The sequence below is a fragment of the Terrapene carolina genome, unplaced genomic scaffold (assembly GCF_002925995.2).
Source record: "Terrapene carolina triunguis isolate 2854851 unplaced genomic scaffold, T_m_triunguis-2.0 Scaffold848, whole genome shotgun sequence".
Classification (NCBI taxonomy): domain Eukaryota; kingdom Metazoa; phylum Chordata; order Testudines; family Emydidae; genus Terrapene; species Terrapene triunguis.
Window position 1 is genome coordinate 263,081 of NW_020665199.1, and position 937 is coordinate 264,017.

Sequence of the window (937 nt, forward strand, 5' to 3'; positions counted from 1 at the left end):
ATGAGGTTTGCAAAAAAAAAAAAAAAAATTCATGAGATTAGCAAAAGAAAAAAAAAGGAATCACGGAAAAATTGAGACTCACAAAAAAAGACGTGAGATTTTCAGAAAAATCATGACATTAGCAAAGAAAAGACCAAGAGATTCACAGGAAAATCGTGAGATTAGCAACAAAAATAAACACTCATAAGATTAGCAGAAAATCCCGAGATCAGCAAAAAATAAACACTCATGAGATTTGCAGAAAAATCATGAAGGTTTTTTGGGGTTTTTTTTCTTACAATGCTTCATTTTCGGGTCCTTTTCTTTGTTTCCTGGCGTGTGCGAGGGTCTGTGGGGGGGTGGCGGGGTTTGAACCAGCTGTTTTCTCATGCACATCTGGGGCGGGGGAGGGGTCTCTGCCGACACGTAGCTGGGAATTGTTTGGGCTCTTTGCTCACAGGCGTCGGGGCGGATCTGGGGTCTGAGCCTGTCGGGTCGCGCTCAGCTCACGGTTTCCAGATTTCCAGCACAATCACGAGGGCTGAAAACAGGCTTTCAAAAATACTGAAGCCGAGATTCTCTTCTACACAAGACTCCCCATGTCCCCCCCTCATGCCCCCCCCCCACTTACCAGGCACTCATGCCGTTGGAGTCCTGGGCAACGATCTTAGCACATTCAACGTCCGCTGAGAGATTGTTGCTCAGTAAGTCTGGGGGGAGGGGGAGGACAGGTGAGTGGGGGGTCAGAGCAGGGTGGTTCCCAGTTCCCCCCTCGATCCCTCCCACCCCAAACCCACCCACCCCATTTATCACACAGGTGACATTTCCACCCGTACGGAACTCAGACTAGCCAAATGAAATACATGCACTGAGATGCAGCCACATCTGGGGGGGCATCTGGGGAACAGCCACGCATAACACCGCGCGGGGATGGCTGAGAGGCAGCCACCTCTGGGGC

At 49.9% G+C, this 937-nt stretch overlaps 1 protein-coding gene across 1 annotated transcript in view; it reads right to left on the reverse strand.

The window, feature by feature from the left end:
* Positions 1 to 937, reverse strand: part of LOC112112652 (lysozyme C-like) — a 4,272-nt gene that overhangs the window by 785 nt on the left and 2,550 nt on the right. The window contains exon 3 of the mRNA XM_026660913.2: positions 611 to 689. Within this exon, the coding sequence (XP_026516698.1) occupies positions 611 to 689 (79 nt within the window). The remainder of the gene's footprint in view (positions 1 to 610; positions 690 to 937) is intronic.